General features: G+C 35.7%; 1 protein-coding gene across 2 annotated transcripts in view; it reads left to right on the top strand.

The window, feature by feature from the left end:
* The window catches only part of LOC136030374 (nuclear hormone receptor HR96-like), a 40,217-nt gene that overhangs the window by 3,478 nt on the left and 10,642 nt on the right, over window positions 1–26,097 (top strand). The window contains exons 1-5 of one of the 2 annotated variants that reach the window (XM_065709298.1): window positions 2,951–2,974; window positions 10,636–10,808; window positions 15,072–15,372; window positions 17,293–17,689; window positions 24,963–25,152. In XM_065709298.1, the coding sequence (XP_065565370.1) occupies window positions 10,668–10,808; window positions 15,072–15,372; window positions 17,293–17,689; window positions 24,963–25,152 (1,029 nt within the window). In that variant the 5' untranslated portion in view covers window positions 2,951–2,974; window positions 10,636–10,667. Of the gene's footprint in view, window positions 1–2,950; window positions 2,975–10,635; window positions 10,809–15,071; window positions 15,373–17,292; window positions 17,690–24,962; window positions 25,153–26,097 lie in introns of those variants that run through there. The other variant, XM_065709297.1, reaches the window with a different exon arrangement.

The following is a 26,097-nucleotide window of genomic DNA, read 5'->3' on the forward strand; positions in this document are numbered from 1 at the left end:
GTTTTATTTAAAATATTTTTCTAAGATTAGGCACTGTGTAAGAACTGAGGGGTTGACCCTTTGGTTGTAGAAAGCAAAATTAACTGGGGGATTGATTTGGTAAAATTCAAGATGATGGAAATTTTGCAATCCTGAAAGATAGCCTCCAAGAACAAACTCCACAGAATGAATTCAGAGCCTAAATTACAGCCCAGGAAGTTGTTTTCAGCATCTAATCTCTACTTCTTGGTTTTAGAAACTTGCATCACAGACAACAAACAGAACTATTTTATAAATAGCTTTTCTATGCATTTATTTAAGCAAACAAACAGTTGCCTCAAAATTGAACATAATAAGATTATTTTAATCATTTTGTTAAGATACATGTAGGCCTATATGAAAGGGTGTCTATTGGAGGGGAGAGGATCAGGATGGCTTCAGCCCTATAGAAGAATAAAAACTAATCAAAAAATAAACATCTAATCAAAAGACTGAATAGTCAAATTTTGTCCAAATTTTAAATTACAATTTAACACTTTAGTTCCTGCAAAAGAAAAAAAAAACTGTACGAAAATTTACTAGTATCAATTTTATAATTTGAGCTTGATGCAAGCAGAATTTACTGTTAGTTCAATTAATGAAACCATAAATAAACAGTTATTACAAAGAAATAATCACTCAAACATAAAGATAACTGTTATGGATGAATGGGGGAAACATAAAATGAACACAACATGCTATAAATAAGGGTAGTACTACTAGTGTCATTACTAAAAACTGATTGCAGTACCAAGCTGCCTGCAGCCAACACACCTACCAATGCTCTTCCTCCTCCCCAATCTACTTGAGTCTCAGTATTTTTCCACTCCCATGATGTTGTAGTTTCCTTTAAGTTTTTCCTTATGACCTCTTTCCACCCCATTCAGGGATGTTCTCCTCCCACTCCCATGATGCTCTAGTTTTTTTAAGTTCTTCCTTAGGACCTCTTTCCAACCCATTCAGGGATGGCCTCCTTTTTGTCTGTTGCCAGATGGATGGTCTAAAGGCAAAGTATTTGGCAATATGTCATCCTCCCTCATGTCATACTTGACCACAGTCTTACTGTCTTGTAGGTACTGTACTATAAGAGACGTCAATAACCAAAATGTTTTTTTTTTTGAGGGGTAATGGACTTTCACTGGCTGGCTTGTCATTTTACCAATTAATTTGGGCAAAATTGTTTTTATCTTTCTCTTTGTATAGCAAATGAGCCTGGTCTTATCTCATTGATTTAACATCAGTAAGTTTTGCAATCTAATATTAGTGAAGTAATAGGTTTTGCAATATTTAGCAAATGATTAAAGTTCCTGACTTGACTTAGTTATTATTGTTGGATCATTTTTGCCAATTTTACCAATAATCAAGTAGAGGAGGGGGAAGTTCCCGTTGAAAGGGCTGCTGTACCTGGCAAGAGTGGTGTCTCCCTTAAAATGCAGGGAATAGGTAGCAGAAACCTACACTTTCCTTGCTTATTGGTGTCTAACTCTGAGCATTCCAATATCAGAATCATTCCATAGCAAAATGGCAAACAAGAAACTTGTAATGAATACAGTATTAAACTTCGTTTTGTGTGCAAGAAAAGTGGGATTTGCAGCAGACTATCACTAAACTTGCTTGCAATTTCTACAAGGCACAAGAAAATGTTGAGGCTAAAAAAATGTTTTGTGTTTTGATCCCATGCTGCATGGCGGGAAAGGCCCAAGAGGTCATCCCCCAACCAGATGGAAGGACATCACAGGTGCCTTCTTAGCCATGGCAAATATTCAGGAGGATGTCCACATCCTTGCAAGAGATTGGTCTATATGGAGGCGCCATGTAGCATCACTCTTGACGCCAGAAGCATTTTGGCAGGAGCATCAAGTCAAGTAAGGCTCTCATAATAGTGAGTCTACATCCAACTTGATTTTTTCCTTTGACAAAGCTGAATGCTATTCGCCCCTCTTCCCCTTTTAAGAATGCAATCAGTGTTTCTTACTATCTACTGGTTTTGAATATATTCTGTGTTGGTTCAAGTAACCCTAGTACCCCATTTAAGAATCTTAACCGCTGAGTTTGGAAACAGGAGTGATAAAAAATTGATGTCCCCACTTACCATCTAGTGTCTAATAATATATTGTCAAAATCAAAGTACTTTGCGACCTATTGCAGACTAGCTTGGGTTAGTTAAGACTGACAAGTAGTTATCACTGGATCCTTATTACTGTGAAATCATACACGTATCAAGAGTGGCAGAAACGGTGACTGTACCTCCTAGAAAAATGCAGATCAGAGCAGAAACACCAAAGTGAAACAAAAACTCCAGCTCAGTGAAGCCTGTTGTTGGTTGTAGTTCTGGTTTCAGCTGTGGTGTGATAATGGTAAGCCTAAAGTGGGCAGAGTGAATAAAATCAGATTGTACACGAAATGCAAATTCGCAAAATGCTTAGGTCAGCACTAGACTGGCATTATAAAAGAAAATAGCGCTTGAATCAAAGTCAACCCTTCTCTGGTATAGAAGTGTGTGAAAAATAACAGAGGTATTAAGCATTCGGACCCTCCCATGAAAGCCTTTTGGAGGAAGAATAGACTGACTTCAGCTTGAAGAGACTTTTGAAAAGGAACTAGGCAAAATGCTATCAGAGCCTACTGAAAGTTCGGCTTTAAAATAACCTTCTCTGGTGTCTGTGATGCCATTAGCAAAGGAGAAAAAGAGTTCTCAAAGGGAGCTTACTAAAATTCTGAAGTACTAGTTATTGGTGAGAAAAACCGAGTTTAATACATGATCAGCAACCAGTCTGGGTTTAAAAAGGCAGCAGTAGAGAACATTTGTGCCATCTTTATGTGTAATATACTTCTGGAGTGTAATCGAATTGATCAATCTACTCTTATTGCAGGTTTAGATGTAAGCTGAGCACTCGACTGCATTCTTCATAACCAATTGCTGTAAAGGGCATATAACCGCGGTCTTGTTAAGTTGGTAGTTCTTACTTTTTGTAATTTGTATCAGAAATTTACAGTGAATATTAAGATTAGTCTAGTGAGTGAGATAAAAACATATTCTATTATTAACTCAGTTTGAAAAGTGATTCGTCAATGAGCTATCTCTTCTCCACCTCTTTACAATAGCAGTGTAGTTAAGGCTCAGCGTGTAGCTAAATCAAGCTTTCTGTATCTTGATCAAGATCTATCTTTGTTGAACTATGCTGACAATATTTTGAATTTAAGTCGTTCTTTTTTCCGTTTTGAAAAGATTTGTTGCGCTGAAAAGCTCATATGGGGATGCTCAATCAACCATATTTTTCCTATTGGCTTGAAAATTGTATCACTATAAAATCAGTGCAAAAACCATAGCTGGCTGAATATTCAACATTGTTTAAAATTTTAACTACAATCCAACAGTTTAGTTTTAAAGCAGAAAAAATAAGTAAAAAAAGGCTTTTCAAATATTTGCACCATTAACCCAAAATCAAATCAAGCAATTAAAGATTAAATAAAAAAAAAACAAGTTTTTTGAAATGAAAGTAAGGAGCGCCTTTAAAACTTAAAACGAACAGAAATTACTCCTTATATGAAAGGGGCTTTTCCTCCTCGACACCTCGCTCCTTACGCTAAAGTTTTTTATTGTTTTAAAAAGTAGAGTTGCAAGAAAGAGTCAAACTTAAGTTTTTGAAGCCTAAAGTTTTTGAATTAATGCATGTCTGATTTTGGCTCTCCGTACATAAATTATTAAAATGAAATTTGATATTAATTCTTTTTTTGGCTAAATGGCTTTCTCTTAGTTTTGATCAGACGATTTTGAGAAATAAGGGGTGGGGAAGGAGACATAGTTGCCCTCCAATTTTTTCGGTTACTTATAAAGGCAACTAGAACTTTTAATTTTTAACGAATGTTTTTATTAGTAAAAAATATACGTAACTTAAGAATTAACTTACGTAACAAACTTTTATATTCTTATATTTTCGATTATATATATGAGGGAGTTTGTCCCCTCGTTAATACCTCGCTCTTCACACTAAATCTTAAATTTTGTCCCAATTCTTTAAGAATGACCCCTGAATCAGAAAGGCCGTAGAATAAATAGTTGAAATTACTAAAAATAATTTAGCATAAAGAGCAAAGTATTTATCTCCTTCTAAATACCTCGCTCTTTATGCTAAAGTATTTTTAGAACCCCTCATATGCGTAATAATCTCTGTTCGTTTTAAGTTTTAATGCTTCTCCTTACTTTCAATTGAAAAAACTTTTTCATGTTTATATTTTCATTGTTTTTTTTAATAGTAATGCTAGAAAATCCTGTGCCCTTTTCATTGAATTTCTCTTCCCCCATGAAATATTCCTCCAAGGAAAGATCCTCCCATATAGCCCCTTCCCCTGAACCCCACACCAAACAAAAAAATCCCCCTGAAAACGTCGGTACACTTCCCAATAACCATTACTGTATGTAAACATTGGTCAAAGTTAGTAGCTTGCAGCCCCTCCTCCAGGGACTGTGCGGGGTAAGTCATCCCCAAAGACATAGTTATTATGGTTTTCGACTATGCGGAACAAAATGGCTATCTCAAAATTTTGATCCGTTGACTTTGGGAAAAAAAATGAGCGTGGGAGGGGGCCTAGGTGCCCTCCAATTTTTTCGGTCACTTAAAAAGGGCACTAGAACTTTTCATTTCCGTTAGAATGAGCCCTCTTGCAACACTCTAGGACCACTTGGTCGATACGATGACCCCTGGGGAAAAGAAAAAAAACAAATAAACACGCACCCGTGACTAGTCTTCTGGCAAAAAATATGAAATCCCACATTTTTGTAGATTGGACCTTGAAATTTTTTCCATAGGGTTCTCTGATAAGCTGAATGCGATGGTGTGATCGCAGGGTCGTTTCGTTACGACCCTATGACTTCTAAGGGGTGTTTCCCCCTATTTTCCAAAATAAGGCAAATTTTCTCAGGCTCGTAACTTTTGATGACAAAGACTAAATTTGATAAAACTTATATATTTGAAATCAGCATAAAAATCCGATTCTTTTGATATATGTTTTAGCATCGAAATTCCGTTTTTTAGAGTTTCGTTTACTATTGAGCCGGGTCGCTCGTTACTACAGTTCGTTACCACGAACTGTTTGATACAAGGAAATAAAACAAAATCATTAGAAAAAAACTTTTTTGAGAAAACATAAGTTGCAGTAGTAAAACCTAAGACGAGCAAAAATAAAGCCAAATAACAAGTCAAACTTAAGACATAAAGAAACTAGATTTATGTCTAAGGGAACTTGAAGCGTTCAGCCGCCTTTAGTTAGTTTTACTAACAAGAGTGTTGCAGCAGCAACAATTTGATTCTTTTTTTTTCTTTTTTTCATCAGTGATTTAATGCGTAGTTTTAAATCCCTCAAAACCTTTTACTTTGAGCCTATTTTGGAGCCGATTTCCTCCAAACTATATTCATTTTCTACATTATGGTCTCCTTGAGCCATGGACCTACAGTTGTAAGCATCAACCTCTGCGGCCCTTTTTCAGTTCCGAATCATAGGCAAGCCAAACTTTTTTTCTTCATTTTTTTGGCTTTAGAATCCCCTAGGCCTAAGGACACACAGACATAGTTTTTGAGTCTACTAAAGAAAAGTTTCTTGCCTTCATTTACTGGAGACTTAGACCCCCAATTTATTCTTTTGTGATTTCCATGAACTATGTTTTAAGTCTTTGGGAAAGATTATTCTGGCCCATTCTAGGGAACCAAATTGTTGTCAAAATTTTCTTGTGTATAGTGCCTGAAAAAAAGGCCATTTTTCACATCCCATACTCAAGCAAATCATTTTTTTTCAATTTATTTTTCTTACACAATCAAAATGTTGTTGCTACAAGACTCTAGTTAGCAAAACTAACTAAAGGCTGTTGAATACTTCATTTTTCCTTAGGGACTAATTTCTTTTTGTTTTGTTTGACTTATTATATGGCTTTATTTCTGCTCATTTTATTTTAGCTATTGCAGCTGCCTTTTCCTCAACATTTTTTTAGAAGAATTTTTTTTATTAATTTCCTTATGTTTCTATTACGGGTTAATTGTAAGAATATTTATAAAGTTTTTTTGTAGTTTTTTTTTCTGCTTAAGCATTAATATGTTAGATTGAAGTCAAATCTTTAGGCAAAATCTAGCATTCTGCCAGCTATGGCTTTGCACTGATTTTATATAATATATTTGCTTCGTAATATGTGTTGGATGGGGGTGGATTTTCAACCACACATATTGAAAATATATGCATAATGTTGGCACATAACTGAAGCAATCTTGACCCTCCCCCCATCCTGTAATAAACCTTGTCTGTATACAAGGCTTATCTGACCAACCAATTTTATTAAAAGAAACATTTTATATTCTGTTTTATTGTGACTGTTGGTTTGTTTAAACGAACGTATATCTGTGTAATTTACAAAAAAAGAGTTCCGTTTTATTATCTTAAACAAAATTCAACATCACAAAGCAGTCCCAGTAAATTTGTTTATAAAATGTTTGTATTCACGGAGTCTACCATGTTCGTTTCTACACCTCTACTATGTTTCTCGCCTATTTGCCGAAAATTTCAGATTTTTTTTTTCGTTACGAACCGATCCAAAGGAATTTTTCGATCCGTATAATCTGATCTGCATACCGCGAAAAGTTCAAGACGATTGGAGTAAAATAGTTTTTGGTCAATTTTGGAGCACCAGAAATTAAAATAACTGAATTATTTGTCAGTATTTTTTGTCTTATTAAGTCTATTTTTCTCACTGCATGCCAAGGCGGCTGCAAGCTAGTGGAAGACAAAGACAAGTGCTGGGCATACTTTTGGCATTCCAAATCAGTCAGTGGTTTTTAACCTCGTTGGGGCCACCTTATCCCTGTGTATATGCCTTGTAAGTGTCAAGCCAATTGGAGAAAAAAAAATTGTTTTGCTGAAATCTTATTGTTGCCTTGGCCCAAGGACATCAGAATATAAGTTTCTACCAAAACGAAAGAAAAACATGTTCTTTTAGACCCCATTTTCGCCAATGCTCCCAGCATAATTTTTCTTTGCACATTAGATTTTTATTTGCTCAAGGACTTAATGACAATTGCCCCCCTTAAACCCCATCAACAAACAGTATTTGATGCCCCTTTGAGCCAAGAAAAGGTTTCTGGAAGTTTCAAGTGTACCAAGAAACATGTTCTAGCCTATTTGTAGGGGTCTGTGTCCCAAACCTTGAAATTTGTTTGCATATTTTGGTTTCCTTGGCCCATTGAGTTACATATTTAGTTGTCAAGCAGTTCGAAAAACAGGCCTTTGTCCTTTTTATGTCCCATTTTCGGGTAACCATTATTTTTTTATTTATTTTTTTTCACTTGGGTCTCCTTTGTCCAATGTTTTATGAATATAACTTTCAAGGCAATAGAGAAAACACAGTTTTGATCCTATTTTGGGAGCTCCTATCCCTGAAACTATAGATTTTTGAATAATAGGGTCCCCTTTGCTCGCGTACCTATAGTTATAAGCTTCAACCTCTGTGTCCGTTCTCAGGTCCCAATCATAGCCAAGTCTCTGTTTTTAAGCTGTTATAAGTTATAAGCTTCAACCTCTGTGTCCTTTCTCAGGTCCCCAATCTTAGCCAAGCTTAATTTTGTTTTCGTTTGGTTCCCCCTTAGACCGAGGACACACGGATATAACTTTCAAGCCAACTAAAACGAGATATTCTTGGCTCCATTTACCGGAAGTTTCGGCTCCCAATTTCTTTTTGTAAATTAGGGTCTCATTTGTTTCAGGAGCTCGCAAAAGTAAGCTCCGAGTCTTTAGGAAAAAAGACTTTGAACCCTTTTGGGAGAACCAATCTATATATATAAAAATAAGTTGTCTGTCTGTCTGTGGATCTGTGGATCAGGTGACGTCATGTTTCTGTGTCGGCTGACGTCATGTTTTCGACTGACGAAATTACAGACCGGGACATCGGGACACAAATGACGACCGGGACACCGGCACATAGGGAATATAAATGACGACCGGGACACAAGGAATGTTCGATTAGCAATCACCATCAACAAAGCACCGGGACACAAATGACGACCGGGACACAGAGAGTATAAATGACGACCAGGACATAAGTAAAAAAAAATTAAAAACTAAGAAAAAGGTAAAAACTAAAAAGAAAAAAAAACTAAAATCTAATAAAAAACTAAAAAAGCTAAAAAGCTAAAAAAAAAAACTAAAAAAGAAAATAAAATGAAAACGGAAAAAAAAGGAAAATAAAGGAGAAAAACAAAACTTAAAAAAAGAAAAAAAACTAAAAAAAAGGTAAAAAACTAAAACCTAAAAAAAGACCAATTCAAAAACGAATGTATATACAGACCGGGACACAAATGACGATCGGGACACCGGGACATGACGACCGGGACACAGGGACACAACTACAACAGGGACGCTGGGGGGCTCAGGGGGATATATAAATGACAATGGCGACACAGGGAATCGTCGATTAGCAATCACCATCAACAAAGCTCAAGGGCAATCATTAGAATCATGAGGTATAGATCTGAATACGGATTGTTTTCCCATGGACCATTATATGTTGCATGTTCAAGAGTCGTTAAACCTGACATTCTATTTATATGCACAGACAAGGGGACAGCAAAGAATGGCAAAACCCGAGGAAGCTGCTCAAAACGAATGTATCCACACCGAAGTAGCTGAGTTGGTAAAGCGTTATGTTTCAGGTTCTAGGTCCGAGAGGCTCCAGGTTTGAACCTTGGCTTTAGCATTAATACAAAAGAAGAAAAAAAAACTAAAAAAGGTAAAAACTACAAAAAAACTAAAAAGAAAATATATATATATATTTATATATATCATCTTTTCCACAAAAATAATAATTTAGTGCTTCTGCTTAAAAACAGCAATCGAATTGATGCCTTCTGATACGCAATAATCAACAAAGTGGCAATCGTTGTGGTCGGTGATCAGTTCTTACCTCGAGATAATATTCTTTATAGGCGAAACAATCAGTTGACAAGAATTGCTTAAACTCATCGATGCTACGATGCCCTACAATATCCTGACGAATATAAATGACGCCCGGGACACTCAAATAGAAATCACAGACTGGGACAACGGGGACACAGGGAATATAAATGACGACCCGGACACGGGACACAACTACAACGGGGACGCCGGGGGGCACAGGGGGATATATAAATGACGACGGCAACAAAGGAAATGGTCGATTAGCAATCAACAAAGCTCAAGGGCAATCAATAGAATCATGAGGTATAGATCTGAATACGGATTGTTTTCCCATGGACCATTATGCGTTGCATGTTCAAGAGTCGGTAAACCTGACAATCTATTTATGTGCACAGACGATGGGACAGCAAAGAATGTTGTATATTCGCAAGTTTTACGTAGTTAAAAACATATATATATATATATATATATATATATATATATATATATATATATATATATATATATATATATATATATATATATATATATCTATATTCACAGGTGGGACATAGGGACACAACTACAATGGCGCGTAACTAACATGGCGCGTAACGACTTACGCGCGCGGGGGGGCTTGGGGGGGGCGCGAAGTGCCCCCACCAACTAGGTGTTGGGGTGGCGCGAAGCGCCACCCCAACAGCTAGTTTTTTATAATATTTTCTTATGCATTGTGCCTGTAAAGAAGAGACCATTTTTGGCCCTATACTCGGGGACAAGGCTGTATCTAGGGGGAAGGGGTACCTGGTCCCCCCCCCCCTCTCAAATTGTATCCGACTCGTTTAAAAGCAACAAAATACATATAAACAAATTTTAGATGTGCTTTGCAAAATCTTATTTTGTAGCTCCTCACCTCGAACAAAAATGCTGGATATGTCTTTCTTCGAGGCAACCAATTTTTATTAATTTGTTAATGTTCCAAGGACTTACACTTGTGGGTTTCAAGTCACTCGAAAAAATGTTTTTGGCACTTGTTCTTAGGGAAAATAGTGACGAAGACCACACTGCCTTTCTATAACAAACAAACACAAAGTAGAAACAATAGGGAAATTCTTTTTAAGACAGTGGAAATCAACTGAATGGATATTTCGGTCCTATGTCCAAGGGCCGAGTCCTGGTTGAACTTTTGTTGTGGTATATAAAACTGGTATAAATATATATTTCTTTCTCGTGTTGTGCTGAAATATAGCCTCGAATCACCTCCCTATGCCCACTTTGCTTTCTATGGTTGAACCTTACCCCTAAGCTTAGGTCATTAACCCTCACAATTTACAAGTTCGGGCCTTCGGCTCTTGCACGGCAGTTATCATGACGTCACATCTCAATTTTCGCCGTTGCATCTCCGGACACCAGTCGGTGTTGATTCTCGTTGTTTCAAAATTATTCTGCATACATTTTTCATGTTATGTTGTTACTATCTGCAAACAGAAATTGTAATAGGATTATGGGATTACTTGTTAGGTTTTTTCCTCAGTTGAAACTTTAGGAACTTGGAGTGATGTCAGAAGGATGATTCATTTAAATCGGTTTGATTGTTCTTATCAAAAAAATAAAGACTCGTCGGCTTTATCTCAGTTGCATAAGTAACAACATGTGATCTCATCTTAGCGGCTCTCATATGTTTTTTTTTCTTTGAAATTATAGTGATCAGTATTATCAACTTCAAATGTTCGAACATGGATGGTGAAGCCGAAAAAGCCCTATCTTTAGCAAAAATATGTAGAGTTTGTGGTGATCATGCCTTGGGTTACAACTTTAATGCTGTTACTTGTGAGTCGTGCAAGGCTTTCTTCCGGCGGAATGCATTTAAAACAGAGGTAAGACAGTATCTGGTTTTTAATATAGAAAAAAATTATATGTGTCTATACCTAATACTAGGGGCGTAATTTTCTATGGGGTAAAGGGGGTATAGCTGCCCCTCACAGACCTCCGTTTACCTCCCTCCTCCTCCCCCCAAGACTTCAGTTTGCCCCCGCCTCCCAGCTGAAATTTTGTTTCTTCCCAAATTTTGTCAAAACTAATAAAACATAATTCAAGCATCAAACAAAACAGGTTAGTTTTTTTCAATTCATATTTACCTTTATTGTTCTATAAAGTACCTTTATAATACTTTTATAGTACTAACCAGTACCTTAATAGCATCAAATGGCTCTTTTTTGGCTTTTGCTGTCATTTTCACTTAGTTTTGGAAACTTGGCTTCAATTTTACCCCCCCCCCCCCCCAAGGATTCTTACAAAATTACGCCACTGCCTTTTAAATGTAATTAAAAGAAGTATTATCTCTATCATGTGCCTACCCTTATTACTTACTCACAGTAAAAATTATCTGGTGCACGGAATCTGCAACTCAGCAAAAATCAACATAAGCATGACTCAACCCAGTCAAAATTGGGTAAAGCAAGCAAACAGTAAATTTTATCCAAATCATAATTCCATCTTGTCAAAATGCATTCCATGTAAAGATTTTCCCCTTAAAATTTAACCAGCACAAAGCTAGGTTTGCACAAAATGAACCCGGGTGAAATTAAACCATGTAAAATTTAAATCACTATGTGATTTGAATACAAGTACAAATATAATACAATAATATAAAATATAATACAATAATATAAAATAAAATACAAATGTATGGAGACAACAACTCTGTGTTAGTGTCTTTAGTAAAAAGCTCTTTTCAGAATTCTACTGTAGATAGGAAAATATCACGAGTCATTTTATTCGAGCTAAACTTCAGATATTTGTTGTATAAAACTTCGAATCAACAGTCTTTTTTCGTTTTAAGTTTTAACTTTGCTCTTTATTTCCATCAGAAAAAACGTCTTTTCTTAGTAATTTTCATTCGGTTTTAGTTCTTTTTTGTTTTTAAATATACGCAATAAACTTTACAAGAATATCTTTGTCTGAACTTAATTAACAAAACTAAAGGAGTCAACATGAGTTTTGTCGAAATAGAACATTAAATATACGTTTTACTTCCCGCCTCTTTTAAACTTCTGACAGCAAAAATACTATCTTGTCCCTAAAAACTTCAAGACGTATGTTATCATTGGTGTCTTTGAGAAATTGCAAATATAAAAAAAAATCTATCATTTACCAAATATTTTTCCGCAGGAAATATATAGATTTTTGAAAACTGAAGGATATCAAAAGACCTTTATATTTATGAATATAATTCATAGAAATTAATGCTATTATTGTTGTAATTATCCTACCGCAAAGAATTTTGAACTTCTCATAGTACATTCTAATTATTTTACTTTGGCAATACGGAGCACCAGGGTTCAATCCCCACTGCAGCAAGGTTGGACGACAAGCTTGCTACTTGTCCCTGTAAAAAAAAAAAAAAAAAACAAAAAAATGCTTCTTGGACGTTAACATTTTAGGAGAATCTATCATTAAGGCAGAATGGCTGCGCCCTTCCCTTGTCCACAAAGGTGGGCTTGTGTGTGACGTCAAAACCCGTGACAAATTCATGCGCATCTTGACCGAGTGGGGAAAGTAAACCCCCTAATTGTGAAAACTCTGCTTGATTACCCTTTTTTGACCTTCATAGCGGTTTGCGTCATCCCGCTAGCACTTGGTGAAAAAAAAAATAAGCAAAATAGATACATCAGGGTTTCGCGCCTTTTTTCAAATTCCTGAAAAGGTTCTCGAAAGTTAACTTTTACTGCTAAGACAAAAATAAACTACATATATTAACACTCAGGAATCAGCTCCGAATTTGAGTGAAAATATTTTTTTACTAGGTCTTTTTTAAACTCATTTTCGATTTTGTCCTTACTAACGAGACTGGGAGGGTGAGCTTCCAGTTAAGAATCTTAGACCATGGAGATTTTAATGATACGCTGCTTATGCTTGCAACCTAAACCGCTCTAGTAATGACACAAGAAATCTCATTTTTGCGTGGTGTGCCGCTTTACTAGGGTGATGTCAAGACAAAATTGTACTAAGCACGTAGATGTAAGCATTAACTTTCAAACGAGCTCTTTGACAGCTCGCTATGACGTTTCAGTGTCATTCTGGTGCCAGAGAACTGTTTTAATTGTTTTCAGTTCAAATCACTGTTTTGTCATGTGCCCCCACCCCCTGCCACTGCACCACATATATTCTGAGAATTCCTTTTATGGTGGGTATTTTCTTCTGAAAATTTCCTTTTATAATTTATTTTGGAAATATTGAAAGAAACTGACAATTTTGCCCCCTCCCCTGCTAGATTTTTAGAAATATATTATATCCCACCCATTAAATTGCCGTGAATTGACGCCACTGGTTTTACAAATATATAGGGTCAAATACTACAAGCTCCTTTTTCTGTTATAATTTTTCATTAAGAGCTTTTTTCACGACAAGAGCAATCTAACAATTTTCTTTGAATTTCCGAATAAGATTAGCGTAGATAATTAAATTAGGTGATTAAAATATTCGAAAATTATCCTTAGATTATTTAGTGGTTGATCAATAGTTGGTATGCCCTTGTACCTTTCTACTGTAAGGCTCTCTTGTCGCTTTTTTTCCAATTTTTGAGAACTAAAAAGAAGAGAAAACGAAGTTAAAATAGACACATTGGTATTTCAAGCTCTTTTCAAAATTTTCTAAAATGGTTGTAGTAATTAATTTTAGGCGTGAAGGTAAACTAGATAATATTTAACCTTCCTGCACCAAATTTGAACGTGTTTTCGTTTTCATTTGGCAGTTTTTATCAAAAAACGTTCCTTAGTTTTCACTTAGTAAGGGAGCTGGGAGGGGAAATATATAAAACAGGAAACTGTAAGCCACGGGCTCAGAGTTTTAGACTGTAGTGATTATAATGGTACCTTTGCTATGTTACTCGGTCTTTCTACTCTAGAAATGACACCGGAAGTGCCATTTTGGATGCCATATGGTAATTTACGGAGCTGATATCAAAGCAAATTTACCAATAACATGTAGATATAATCAAGTTTTAAATGAACCATTAAAAATTTCTGCGATCCTACAATAGCGTGCGATTGCTGGCGGAACAAAAAGAAAAGATAAGAGAAACACATCAATGACGAAAGGTGATATCCCTTGTTTTTCAAATGGGGGCAGGGGTCAAAAACTTCAGTGAGGAGTTGTCAGCTATTTTGATTCCAGGGGTTTAGTTTCTTTTTCGATCCGGTGCCATTTTTAAGAGGTGTTGTGCTCTTTTTCAAAATACCTGGAAATTTGCTTTCGTAATCGTCTAATACCTATTAATACTGAATCACCTTAGAATGAAAAACGCGTCTTCAAATTTTTGGTTAATATTGGCCGTGGTTTGCTCTTTAGTGGATTGAAGTTACTGCTGCAACAGATTAGATAAAAGATATCCTTTGATAGATATATTTCAAACAAATAACAAAAATAATTCAATTAATGAAAGCACTAATCCCCACGAAGGATCCATGGCCTGTAAAGAAAGTGGATCACGAAGCAAAATATTAAGCTTTAAACACATACTAGTTATTACATTTACTCATACTAAAAGACAAAGGCAGAGAGAGAGAGAGAAGTTCATTTAAATTTAACAAATCTAAAAGTTATATCAGGCGATACGAGAAACCTCAAAAAGAAAGAACCAAAAGAAAATCGATTAATATACCTATTAAATAAAAGAGAGTTGATGAAAAATAAATACAAATTGTAGGAAAGAAAAATATAAAAAAACAACAAGCAAAAAAAAGGCCTACACGTTTTTCTCGTCAAGAAAATATTCTGTTTTTTTGCTCCCCCATGTTTGCTCTCCATCTACAGGTTTGCTCCCCCATGTTTTTGAATACTAATGGCTGCTAATGATTGCTAAAAATACTATTAAATATTAATAACAATTCTTGTGCTGTTACTTATTTGATTTTTTATTTATTATATATGTGAATGGTTCTTTTTTATTGTTCCTCCTCCTCTAGATTTAGGGGCTTATTTTGTTGTTAAAAATACTATTAAAAATTGTTAAATATTAATAATGAATCTTGTACTCTTACTTATTTGATTTCATATTTATTATATATGTGTATGGATTTTTTTTATTTTTCCTCCTCCTCTAAATTTAGGGGCTTATTTTTTGGTTAATTCAATTTCAGGGATTCAAGTGTCCGTTCAGCAACAAATGCGAAATAACCAAAGTAACTCGTCGATTCTGTCAGAAGTGTCGCATGGAAAAATGTCTAGCCGTTGGTATGAAAAAAGAATGGATCATGTCTGATGAAGAAAAGCTTTCAAAAAAGCAAAGGCTGCATCAAAAGAAGAAATTAGGTAGGCCTAATGGAGAACCTCCAAGGAAAAGACCTAAAGAAGAAGAATATTCTGAAGATGAAACGACGCAAAGTCAGCTTTCAGTTTCGGCTTGCAGTCCTGTTTCTCAAGCATCCAGCCCACAAACAGGTAGTAAAGCAGGGGCTCAAGGGTGTCACTTTGTACCCTTTATTCATTCTGATTAATTCATTTGGTAACTCTTATTTTAACAAAATGTTGCGTGTCCACCTTTTCTTTATTTTTAAGTAAATACATGAAAAATCTATTTTAGATAGGCTGTTTTTCGTATTTTGGACCTTACCTCTAGCACTGCACTTATTGTGTCACCCCCAGGGGCACGTTTCTCGTACTTTTCTGCTATTTTGTTTAAATTGACTGTCTTGAAATTTGATTCATTACTATGTTTGTCAAGAAATTGCTGGAAGGCCCATGGCTGAAGAGCTGTTAGGTGAATTTCCTTTTCGTTTTGGCTGTTCAAAAGAACAGTAGAACCTATAGTGTGCGATTTAATTTGCCCTCCCCCAAGTATGTATGATCTCATTTCTTACGGTGTACAAAAGAACTAAAAGAAGTGAAGTATTTTGAAGATACAGTGATGCAAAGTCAACCTTCAGTTTTTTATTCCTTGTTCTCTACTATTGAGCCTACATACAGGTACAGCCAAGTTCTGAAGTTCTGTCAAGCAAAAAAGACCAATTAACATTGCTATGATAGATAGATAGATAGATTTATTAACACGAAAGCCCAATTGCGAAAAAGAAACACAACAAGCAAAAAAAATACAGCAACAAAACATAGACTGAAAAGACACTAAAACTAATTATTTAAGAAAATCATGATGGTACCTCATACCTACCCGGACGAACTTCCAATATTATTTATATTTGAGTAACACCTACTTCTCAAAATTTCCAACATCCGATCCCTCCCCCCTCCCCTGACCTCCCTACCAAAAATTTCTAAGCGCAACTCACTCGACTCCCTACATTACCAGGCATCCACATCTCTCTCTCTCTCTCTCTCTCTCTCTCTCTCTCTCTCTCTCTCTCTCTCTCTCTCTCTCTCTCTCTCTCTCTCTCTCTCATCCATCCCTCCACGCATAGGACAACTGTGTGTGAATTCTCGCGGGCATCTCTTGTTGAAAGTGAAATTCTCTAATAATGAGAAATTCCTTGTAAAATTTCTAATAAGAGTTACTGTTAAACTTTCTATAAGGAAGCCAAATTCCTTATGAAGTTCCTTAAAAAAAAGAATCCTTTGAATAGCTATGAAGATAAAAATATAATTTCTATCAGTATTGTATTTCATTATCAGGACATCTTTCAATCATGTTATTCTGTGTACTTTAAGCATAATTTAACCGGCAACTCAAATCTAAAACAAAAGCGAACCGGATATTTGCCAGCATAAAGACAATTTTCTCATTGGCGATGGGCTACTTGGGTGCCAAAGTCACTTCTGATGCTTTTCGAGTAGAATTATCACAAACAAGAAAATAATTGGCTCTTGTTGTCACAGGAACATCACTGTTTACGTATTTATTATAGATCTCAGGCTCCTTTCTGACAGTAGTGACAAAGTTACTGTCGCTCGTGAAAGTAATTAAAGCGTCCTCATCTTTTGATAAAAATCTATATTTTTGGATATGGAGAAATGCAAAATGACATAAACGACAACAAACTGTTGGTTTTGGGTTCACAACCATAACATCAAGATTATTGGCGTAACTCAAGAAATGAAAAGGACCCAGAACCGAACCTTGAGGACCGCCAAACTCAACTTGAGACGGTGACCGGAAAAGAGGATCAACGGTGATGACCCTTCCAGCTTTATATATACACACACATATATATATATATATATATATATATATATATATATATATATATATATATATATATATATATATATATATGTGTGTGTGTGTGTGTGTGTTCGTGTGTTTAACAATTCTTTGTTTTTCAAAATAAAAGTCAGTACCCTCCTGTCTTATGATGACGAGGTATAAAAAGCTTTGACTTATATCGACATTAATTTTATTCATTTCAGAATACCCAGTGTCTCCTCAAGCACCAACACGACTTAGTGATAGCAACCTTGAACTTGCCTCAATGCTAGCATCGTCAAGCTCTCATCATTCGAGATGCGATAACGAATTCACAAATTTTAGTAGTAGATATTGCAGCGCTGATGGTAACTGCGCACCACACTCCACCAGTTATCGTCTCCTTGACTCCCTAGTTGCTAGCAAAGAGAGAACAACGGTGATAACTTCTGCAAAAAGTGATACCCTTAGAGATGACATTATCAGTTCTTCGGTTAGGGAGGAGAGAAGGATTAGCTTAGAAGAGAAAGGTGTAAATACGGATATTTCCATCAAAGCCTCTGAAGAGAACCTTCCTTCAAGTTTTCTGACGCAAACGCCTAGTTCCTCTTCACATTTTAGGTAAGTATAATGCTTTGCGTTTTCAAATTCTGAACTTTCATATAAATTGAACTTAGTTAAGTAGAAAGTCTCCCCCCCCCCCCTCCCAAAGGAGTCAAGACCATTGTTATTATTCTTGTTTTATTCAGCGTAATTTTGCACTCTAAAGTACTTGTTTGAAGCGCTTGGCACTAAAAATTTAAAGCACTTTAGAATGTTAATACCAAATATGGTGTCAAATTATATATAATTAAAAAATAAATTACTTAATGCTACAAAATAAAAAAAAAACAAGCTTAGTTAAACGCAGCTACTGCATGCGTGCCCGTTTAGCTCCGTGCATGTCTTTATGTAGTGTAATCAACTGCCTTTGATTTTTTTATCACTTGTATCTGAGGAATAGCTTTGATGTCCCCTTGATAGCTCCGACTTGGATTTAACATTGATTCTCCAAGTCACCTCTCGTAGCACAAATGAAATATCGAGATTGCCCCCCCCCCAAAAAAAAAAAAAACATCAAATGAAATTGATCGTTTGTCCTCCAAAAACTCGATGGTCTTCCAGAGTACTTAACCTCTTATAAAAGGGTACTTAACCTTCATATGCTTCTTCGAATGTTCTGTCAATTCCTTTTTTGGGGAGGGCCTGTCACATTCAAACTGATACATAGACACTTCGCTGCTCTTGAACGAGTTCGCTTATATATTCTTTTCGAGTTCCAATTCATAGTTATGGTTCTGACATGTCGTACGAAATATAAGCGATAAGTGACTAAATGAAGAAGATATCTCAAGAAGTATTTGTTTTGCTCCTTTTTAGGGGGAGGGAGGGGGCTGAGCCCTGTATAGCAGGAAAATAAAATTGTTTTGGAGATCTCTTGCACTGTTCATGAGCTAACTATTATTGTACTAACTTTTAATTGTGCTTCGAAAATTTGGATGGAAGTTTAGTAATTTCCTTGAGCCTTACACTAGAGACAGTCTTGTTCAAGTTCTCCAAACACAAAATTATAGGTGTTCCTATCCCCCTCACCTCCCAAAAGAAAATTATGAAAGTTTCATCTCGACTCTCTAACTGAGAGACAAAATAGGACATACTCATCAAATTGTGTATAAAGTTTACCACCTTTGTAGTTAATATTTCTAACAAGAAATACTTGCTCGCCATCCGGCTTCAGTCATAGAAAATAACGTATACTCTCCTATGAGGGTCGAAAACCACCTGACCCTGGTTGAAATTGTATCCTGGAGAAATGCTGTCTTCAGCTATTCCTTTTATAACCACGCTTAATTGGCTAGGTGTTACGGATTCTTATCAATTACATAAAGTGAGATTATTAACATGTATATATTGTATTGTTCTATTTATTCTATTAATTACCAATGTGGTTATGAACTAGTTGAGCAAGTTTCGTATTAGATGAGTTTTTTGATTCGAAATTCGATGCAAAATATGAATCTATAAGTCATGACAGTTACGCAAAACGTAATGTCAGGACTTTTCTATTGTCATGAGTATGAAGAATGCAATAAGAAAAAAATGGAACAACTCATTGTAAGAACGCCAATAAATACTGATCGAAAAACTGGGCGATTTTGATTGAATTACGAAACGTGTACAAGCATTTCTTAGGAAAAGGGCTCGTCCTTTTTGCGGTGTCTTTTCCAGTAAGTGTCAGGGTTTTTGGTGTGCTGTTCACTGCAACTTGAAAAATAGCTGTCGAAGGAAATTTTATTTGTAATTTCCCAAATTATCATTTACCAAGTGTACATGTAAGGACCACCCCATGCAATAGACGAAATGTCAAAATTAAGTGTAAAAGGTAAAAATTTATGCTGTAGATAGAAATATTTAATTTGATTCTGTATTCCAATATTGTTTTTAAATAGGAATGACCATGGTATGTTTAGCGAGGGGTAAAGCCGGTAAACTTCTCTATATATTTGAGGGCAACACTAGCGCCGTCTTTGTTTCTATAAAAAAAAATTTCTTAAATAGTCTTTCGGTAAAACGTATAAATTCTACGTAAGGTATGGTGAGTTAAGCAGCTTTAAGGGTAACAATTACTAAAAATACATTTTTTTTCAAATAACAAGGTTAAAAAGCTTTACATTATCTCGCGCATGATTGCACAATTTTGCACCATCTGATTTTGAGCCTTTAATTTTATATTTCGGTATTCTTTCTCCCATCCACACTAGTGGTGTCCGCAAAGGGCTTAGTATGCAATTCCTTCACACCATAAAGGGTCTGGGACAGCATGTCTTTAAAAGATTAGGAGAGGAATATGAGAAAATGTTGGTGGAACTGGTGGTGACCTTCAATATAGAACTTAAATATGTACTTCGACACATATACTACGCCCAAACTACAGATCGGATTCTTAATCCGCGTTTAGTTGACTATAACCAATCCCAGCAGTCCCCAGAGTTTTAAAGGACAAAATTAAATGATATTTAAAGGGCATAGCAATCTGATGGAGCCTATTGTTAGGCCATTAGGCTACTTATACTTACTTTTTTGTCACTTTTTTTTTAATTCGGATTTTGATTGGTTGATGATGTCAATATGAGGTAATCAGTACATTTCTTCTTATTTTTTCCTAACTTGTTAATACGTTCAACAATCCGTTGATGCGTTGAGATGGCTACGACACGTTTTACGGAAGAAGGGTGACAGATTGCCAAAGATTGTTCTTTTCAACCATTCATCTGTGGTCAAACGAAAAGCAGTCCCTTACTGGGATGGGAGGAGCCATAATGAAGGGTTTCTAGGAAATTGGAACTTCTTGGGAGTGAGTAAAGAGTGAACCTTTGAACAAATTAGGATGGAGGAGGGGCGTGCGTAGCTGTGTTGGCCTCATGTGGCTTATTGATGCAGTGTGTCTTTAGTAGTAGTGTAGGCACGTTTTGCAAAACAACTTCTCACTCAATGAGACATATATTTTTTTAATAAAGGAATCTCTGTTCTGATAGAAATTTCAGATTGAATCAAAATTAGCCCGTTTTTGAATTTATCTAGTTATGCAGGGTCTTGCAAAACTGTCTGCTGCGATAGTGCTTTAAATTTCAACTGTACTCGTATTAAAATGCCGCATATCATTTTCTTATTTGTCTTCCATACTCTTTGGAATAGGAGTCGGGATTCTTTGTCCTTTGAACCATCATAAATCCTTTGCATCACAAGGATTAAAAGGAAATCAAACAGTTCGTGGTAACGAACTGTAGTAAGGAGCGACCCGGCTCAATAGTAACCGAAACTCTAAAAAATGGAATTTTGAAACCAATAGTTACATCAAAAGAATTGCATTTGTACGCTGATTCCAAATATATAAGTTTCATCAAGTTTAGTTTTACCCATCATTAAGTTACGAGCCTGAGAAAATTTGCCTTATTTCAGAAAATAGGGAGAAATACCCCCTAAAAGTCAAAGAATCTTAACGAAAAGCGTATCAGCGTATCAGAGAACTCTACTGTAGAAGTTTCAAGCTCATATCTACAAAAATGTGGAATTTGTACTTTTTTGCCAGAAGATAGATCACGGATGCGTGTTTATTGTTTTTTTTTTTTTTTTTTCCATCGACATCCGAACATCCTTTTTCGGGATCGTATCGACCCAGTGGTCCTAGAATGTCGTGAGAGGGCTCATTCTAACGGAAATTAAAAGCTCTAGTGTCCTTTTTAAGTGGCCAAAAAATGGAGTGCACCTAGGCCCCCTCCCACGCTCATTTTCCCCAAAGCTACTGGATCAAAATTTTGATATACCCATTTTGTTCAGCATGGTCGAAAAACCTAATATTTATGTCTTTGGGGATCCCCCCACAGTCCCCGGGGGAGGGGCTGCAAGTTACAAACTTTGGCCATTGTTTACATAAAGTAACGGTTATTGGGACGTGTACAGACGATTTCAAGGGGACTTTTTCACGTTAAAGGGGGATTGGGGGAGGGGGTTACGTGGGATAATTGTTCCAAGGAGGAATTTATCATGAGGAAAGAAAATTTCTATGAAGCGGCCGCAGGATTCTCTTGCATTATTTAAAAGAACAATGAGAAAATAAATTAAAAATAAAATTTCTTGTGGTGGAAGTAAGGAGCAGCATTAGAACCTAAAACGAACTGAAATTATTACGTATATAAGGGGGTTCGTCTCCTCCATAATACCTCACTCTTTACGCTAAAGTATTTTTAGTAATTTCAACTATTTATTCTACGGCGTATGTGATCCAGGGGTCATTCTTAAAGAATTGGGACTAAGTTGAAGCTTTAGTGTAAAGAGCGAGGTATTGACGAGAGGGAGAGCCCCCTCATATACGTAATAAAAATATACGATTATAGAATTTCGTTACGTAAGTTAATTCGTAAGTTACGTATATTTATTACTAACAAAAACCTTCATAAAAAAATAATAAGTTCTAGTTGCCTTTTTAAGTAGCTAAAAACTGGAGAGCAACTAGGCCTCCTCCCTCGCTTTTTTTTATGAAAATCGTCCGGTCAAAACTATTAGAAAGCCGTTTAGCCAAAAGAAAAAAAATTATATGTAAATTTCATTTTAATATTCATGTGCGGTGAGCCAAAATCGAAACATGCATTAATTCAAAACGTTCAGAAATTAAATGAAAAAAAAACAAGTTTTTTAACTGCAAGTAAGGAGCGACATTAAAACTTGAAACGAACAGAAATTATTCCGTTTATAAAAGGGGTTGTCCCCTCCTCAACGCCTCGCTCTTTACGCTAATTTTTTTTTTTTTAAAGTAGAGTTGTGAGAAAAAATCAAACTTTAGCGTAAAGAGCGAGGCATTGAGGAGGGGACAACCCCTTTCATAAACGAAATAATTTCTGTTCGTTTTAAGTTTTAATATCGCTCCTTACTTGCAGCTAAAAAACTTGCTTTTTTTCATTTAATTTTAAATAAGGAAGTTAGCCAGACCACGAGCTAATATAATTTTTTTGGTCTAGTTAGAGACCAAGTGGCAGCATCAATGGCAAATTTTTGCGGTTGCATTACTTACATTAATTGACCAAATATCCAATATTTGTTAATTAATTAGCTGGAAACGAGATAGCTATAACAGAAAAAAATTGATGGTAAACAAAGAACATTTTGTTCGAGACGCTTGGTAAAGTTTCTCTGTCACCTTAGCTCATCAGTTCGTGCATATGTTTGATTTGTATAAAAAGGGAAGGGGGACTTGTCGGGATAAAACATTAAGTGTGTAAAAATGTTGTTTGTATCGCTCAAGTATAGTGCGACCGTTTATTTCTCTGTTTAAAGTGATTTCACAATTTTTCGATCCTTAGCCCTAACCATTAAGTTATCTCGTTACTGTTTCGCATAAAGGTTGTATCTGGCAATGTTCACCCTTTGAGGTAGCTGCCAAAATCTATAGAAGATACAATATTTATATGATATACAAGTAATTTTTTAATATTTTTAATCCTAAAGAATATTTTTAATAAAATCAAACTAAATTTTTAATCAAATTAAAACATATTTTTTCACTGTACTTTCTTAATATATTTTTTAATATTGACATAAACTCTAAGGAGGATTGGAAGGGTAGTGTAGAGTAAGAGGACCAAAATGTGATTTAACTTCTTTTTCCTGTTAATCCTCACTTGAGGGCAGCTCAGGAGACGGGTTTTGGCAATTATTTCCGAATTTTAAAAATGTTAGGTACGACCTATAGGGTTAAGAGTAACTATTTATTCAATTCCTGTTTTAAATCTGGCAAATATCCAAAAATTGGAAAGTGTCTGTTACATAACTTTTGTATAAAACGGAAAGCAAGTTTGGCTCTTTAGGCCAATAGCGAACACGTTCGTCTTTTGCAATATATTTAAAAAAAAAAAACTTTTGATGGGTCCACAAAATAATTATTTTTGACAAAATAACCAATCATAGGCCAATAGCGAACACGCTTATAGTAAGATATTTGGAGAAAAAAAACTTCTGATCGGTCAAAAACAGGATTATTTCAAATAAATAGCTTTTGGAATGAAGCACAACACGGACGTAGGACAAAAAAACAGTCAAATCTCAGCTTCTTGAAGTTATTAAAGATTTTCTTTTGATTGCATTTACTCTATTTATTTGAAAGCTTTCGATAAAAGCCTAATAGAGTCGTTAACTGTGGTTAATGCAAAATCAGTCACAGAGTCATATTTTGGATTCATGGTTATTAGGTTGGACGGACCCAGAAAGCAACTGCTGGGAGTCGTACTTCCTTATCTGATTCTGTTGCAAGTGGTGGTCTTCTGGGAAGGTGATTAAACTCATGTTCGTTTCACATATTCATAAATAACTGAGCAGATGGGGTAAAGCACTTGCTAAAAGTTATTTGTGGAGGATTTAAAGTTTCACCGAGAAAAGGTCCTGCTAACTATGAACTGTCAAGGTCTGTATTGATACTATGAGTGAATGGAGCTGTCAAAATTCAATGTTTGTTAACATTTAGAAGACTTATTGGGTAAATTACGTGTGCATATCTCCACCTGAATGTCCGTACTGTACGGATTTACAGGTTATTAGTGCATTCTATGAGCTTGGAGGTAAAGACAGCGAAAGGCCTTGGAGTATATTTCAATAACAAGTTAAAATCTGGTAAACAGGCTTTAATGGTTACAAAAAGGGCGGATTCGTATCAACACACTGTAAAACATACATTCTAAAATTTAGTATAAACAACTTTACAATCATTTCCAATCGATTCTTAGATTCTGTTGTAGAATATTATTCGTTAAGCTAGTATCTACAAACTAGATCTAACTTGTTGTCGTTTGAAAGTCCTCAAAGACGGCAATATGCAGCCATTAGCAGCGTTTGCAACGACCTAGGGTGAAATTTCGGAGGGGTAGAGCTGACTTAATAAATACTTTCAAAATAATTACAAATTTTCAAGCAACATGTTGACCAGGCAACACCGATATCAAATGATCCGATGGAATTTCGGAAGGAGATAAACAAGTAGCCTACCGATTTGCACGGCAATTGGAACAGATTGGTCGACGAAGCTTGGACCAGCTATATTTTAGAAATCTCATCCGTATTTTTACATATGGTGGTTTTTCTTTAGATGTTTATCCAGATCCACGACTTTTTATTAATGTGTTATATTGATTTTGTGTATATTTATGGGTTAATTTGTGTTGTATTAGTAATGTGTTTTAGTAATCTGTGAATTGGATATCGCAGTTTCGTTTAATCCATCCGTTTAGAGTATTGTATCATTACTGTTGTAAGCAACAAACGTGAGTTTACGGCTGTTGGAATTTCTAAATAATTAAATTTATTTTAGTGTTCCTCCAACAAGTGTTGATGTCATTTTAAATGTTGCCATTGAAGCCGAGTTTAATGAAGCTTATCGGCTTGGCTTGTCTGCTTCTTCTCAAAGGGAGCTAAACGAGGCCGAGAGGGCTAAGTTAAATGAGCTGATTGTTGCTAATCAAGAAATGACTGCACCTTTGACTGATGAGGTTTTCCCAGATGTGAGTTTTCTTTTATATCGATTTAACTTCATCGTTAGAGTTTTATAATGTCTTGGGCAATGATTATAGTCCAAGTAAAGTTTTTAACGCCAATAAGCTGGAAATTTTCGCCTTTTCATGACCTAACCAAAAATCATTTTCATCCTTTACTTGTAGGCAGGACAGTATCCAGCATTTTTTTTTTGGGGGGGGGGGGGGTTGACAAAGGGATCTGTTTTTCTTGGTGGGTGGGTTACAAAAAAAAAACTTTCATGAACGCATACAAAATATGTTTATATTCGTTTTGTTACGTTTTTACGAGTCCGACAAACGTTTTTGTTTGGGGGGGGGGGGTTAAGACCCTTCTCCCCCTGGATATGCATTGTAAGCCATTGCTTGTAAGCCATTTTACAGAGAAAATAACAAAGATTAGGGAGAAAAAGGGGGCAGGGAGAAATATCAAGAGAGACCGCAGAAAATCGGTAGAAAAAGACATAGAAAGGATTTTGGTATTAGTGGCAAATCGGACACAAAGGATATCTCTACCGCTATGAGATCTTTATTAGTATTATGGGTAGGGTCTCTCTATCTCTCTTTCCGTTGCTCTCTCTTTTCTTCTCTTCTATCGCTTTTATGGGAAGAATAGGTTGGCTGTCCAAAAAAAAGTAAATAAAAGCTGAAACAAAAATAAAACTAGACATCCTTACTTAATCATCTATTTACGCGAAAGAGAATTCTGACAAAATGTTATTTCCATTTGGTCTCATATTCCGAATCTATTGTCGTTGTTTTTTTGCGTAAAATTCGTCAATTAATATGAACATTCATGCCCTTCTTACCGACACGGACGGCAAAATTCTACATGTAACTAAACCTTCGATACACTAATGTGACCCCAAGGTAAATAAAGGGGAGCTTTATTTTCCCTGGAATTGTTTTTATGCCGCTATTATCTGGAATTTTACA

Source organism: Artemia franciscana, chromosome 8, assembly GCF_032884065.1.
Source record: "Artemia franciscana chromosome 8, ASM3288406v1, whole genome shotgun sequence".
Taxonomy (NCBI): Eukaryota; Metazoa; Arthropoda; class Branchiopoda; order Anostraca; family Artemiidae; genus Artemia; species Artemia franciscana.